The 2,535-nt window shown below is 57.5% G+C and overlaps 1 protein-coding gene across 1 annotated transcript in view; it reads right to left on the minus strand.

Moving 5' to 3' along the window:
• Positions 1–265: 265 nt before the first annotated feature.
• LOC130586679 (phosphatidylethanolamine-binding protein 4-like) overlaps positions 266–2,535 on the minus strand; it is a gene marked incomplete at both ends in the record, with an annotated part of 41,348 nt that continues 39,078 nt past the window's right edge. Inside the window, one exon of the mRNA XM_057387559.1 lies at positions 266–364. Within this exon, the coding sequence (XP_057243542.1) occupies positions 266–364 (99 nt within the window). The remainder of the gene's footprint in view (positions 365–2,535) is intronic.

Raw genomic sequence — 2,535 nt, forward strand, 5'->3', positions numbered from 1 at the left:
TTTTTCCCCTCCAGCATTTCCTTAGGAGAAGGAGGGGAAAAAAAACCCAAAAAAAAAACCCCAAGCAGCAATATTTTTGTACCAGGCTGGCTCTATATAGCCTGAGGAAGCTCTTCCCTACCTACACGCCCGGCACCATTTACATTTTTTCTGGCAAACGCTCGAACTCCGGGATTTCACCGTGTCCCGTGGGAATTGATTAAAATGGGATTTATGCGCGGATTTTTGGGAATGACCCCACGGATGGACACCAGAGGGGACTCACCATGATGTTGGTGACCAACCAGTGCCTCCAGAAGCGGTGCCGGGGGTTGGCTCTGTTGGGAGCGTCGGCGTCCACCATCACCAGGATGTATTTCTTGTTCTGCAAGAGAGGAGAGGAGGGATGTGAGCGCGGGGTGATGCCAAAAACACCCAAAATTCGCGTTTTTCCGCTCTTTCCCACTCAGGTGCGCTTTGAGGGTTGTGTCACCTAAATGTGAGAGAGGAACGGGTACCAGGAGAGGCCACAAACCCGCTCAGGGTGATTTAATCCCAAATCTTTCCAGAGGAGGAAAAATGTGGGTTCTGCCTCCTCCAAAAAAAATGGAATCGAGGAGAATTTCCTGTTCCCAGCCATTTCTAACCACGGAGGTTCAGAATGAGCCCCAACTGCAGCCCTGAGGTGTTTTTGGGATCCAGTGGTCGCTGAGGACGAGCTGGGTGCCCCAAACTCATGGGGGTGGCTGTGAGGAGCCCAACTCTATCCCAAACATCCCAAAATGACCGAAAAATGTTCCAAGGATGCTTCAAGGTGCAGCACCTGGGGGTCAGGTGCCACTCCTGGGTGGTGGGATTGGGCAAAACCAGCTGGGATTTATGGATAATACCGGTTCAACCCCCAGGAAACCCTCACTGAGGGCACCCAGCACCCAAAGGTGCCACCAGCACCGAGCCCACGCGGATATTTTGATCTGCCGAGGACGGAGCTGGGCTGGRAGTGACCTCTGGAGGAGGCAGGGGAGGGAAAACCTGCTGATCTGCAGGGATTTGGCGGGACCTCGAGCCCAGCTTATCCTGCGARCGCCCGGATTAAGGGATCTGTATCCCAATAAAAGCTGCAGGTGTTGGTGCCACGCTCCGCTCCGGCCGTGCCCGGGGGCTGGGCTGTCACCAGTTCGCTGGAATCTCGCAATTCCGGCTGAAATTGGTGGGGCTCGGCCCCTGCAGCCCCTGAAATCCCGCAATTCCCGCTGAAATTGGGGGAGCTCAGCCCCTGGAATCCCGCAATTCCCGCTGAAATTGGTGGGGCTCGGCCCGTGCAGCCCCTGGAATCCCGCAATTCCTGCTAAAATTGGGGGAGCTCAGCACCTGGGATCCTTCAATTCCCTCTGAAATTGTGGAGCTGTGCCCCTGCAGCCCCTGGAATCCGCAATTCCCGCTGAAATTGTGGAGTTGTGCCCCTGCAGCCCCTGGAATCCACAATTCCCGCTGAAATCGGTGGAACTGTGCCCCTGAAGCCCCTGGGATCCACAATTCCGGCTGAAATTGGGGGAGCTCAGCCCCTGGAATGCCGCAATTCCCGCTAAAATTGTGGAGCTGTGCCCCTGCAGCCCCTGGAATCCCGCAATTCCCGCTAAAATTGTGGAGCTGTGCCCCTGCAGCCCCTGGAATCTCGCAATTCTTGCTAAAATTGGGGGAGTTCTGCCCCTGAAGCCCCTGGGATCCCTCAATTCCCGCTGAAATTGGTGGAGCTGTGCCCCTGCAGCCCCTGGAATTCCGCAATTCCCTCTGAAATCGGCGGAGCTGTGCCCCTGAAGCCCCTTAAATCCTTCAATTCCCGCTGAAATTGGTGGAGCTCAGCCCCTGGGATCCCTCAATTCCCGCTGAAATTGTGGAACTCTGCCCCTGCAGCCCCTGGAATCCTTCAATTCCCTCTGAAATTGGCGGAGCTGTGCCCCTGAAGCCCCTGGAATCTCGGAATTCCTGCTAAAATTGGGGCAGCTCTGCCCCTGCAGCCCCTGAAATCCCTCAATTCCCGCTGAAATCGGTGGGGCTCGGCCCCTGCAGCCGCGGCCGCTTGGGAAACCGGGCGGGGATTTGCACAGCGAGGTCCTTTTGGGGTTGACTCAAAGAGTTTTTGCTCCGTTTCCCAACCTTTCATCGGGGTGAACGGGGTAAGCGAACCCCGCGGCCAGAGACGCCCTGTACCCCCTTCCCCTGGCACCCCAAAAACTCTCGAAGACCCCACCTCGGCGGGGAGCGCCGTTTTTAACCAGAAATCCCCGATTTCACCCCGCTTAACCAACAGCTCGCAACAGTTGCGGAGAAAATCCGCAAATCCCGCAAAACGCCCCGCCCGGGAGCGCGGCCGCGCCGTCGCCCCGCTCCAAAAATCCCAGCCTGGAATCGTCCCGGGTGCGGGAATCGCATCAACMCCGAGGGTGCGAGAGGGGGAAAGGGGACACGGTGGAGTCACCACGCGAGGCCGAAGGTCAGGACCTCGAGGCGGAGCCGCCACCTCCATCCCCACAGCTGCTGCATCCCGAAAAGGGG

Source organism: Malurus melanocephalus, unplaced genomic scaffold (genome assembly GCF_030028575.1).
Source record: "Malurus melanocephalus ecotype Western Australia unplaced genomic scaffold, MMel_1.1 scaffold_1252, whole genome shotgun sequence".
Lineage (NCBI taxonomy): Eukaryota > Metazoa > Chordata > Aves > Passeriformes > Maluridae > Malurus > Malurus melanocephalus.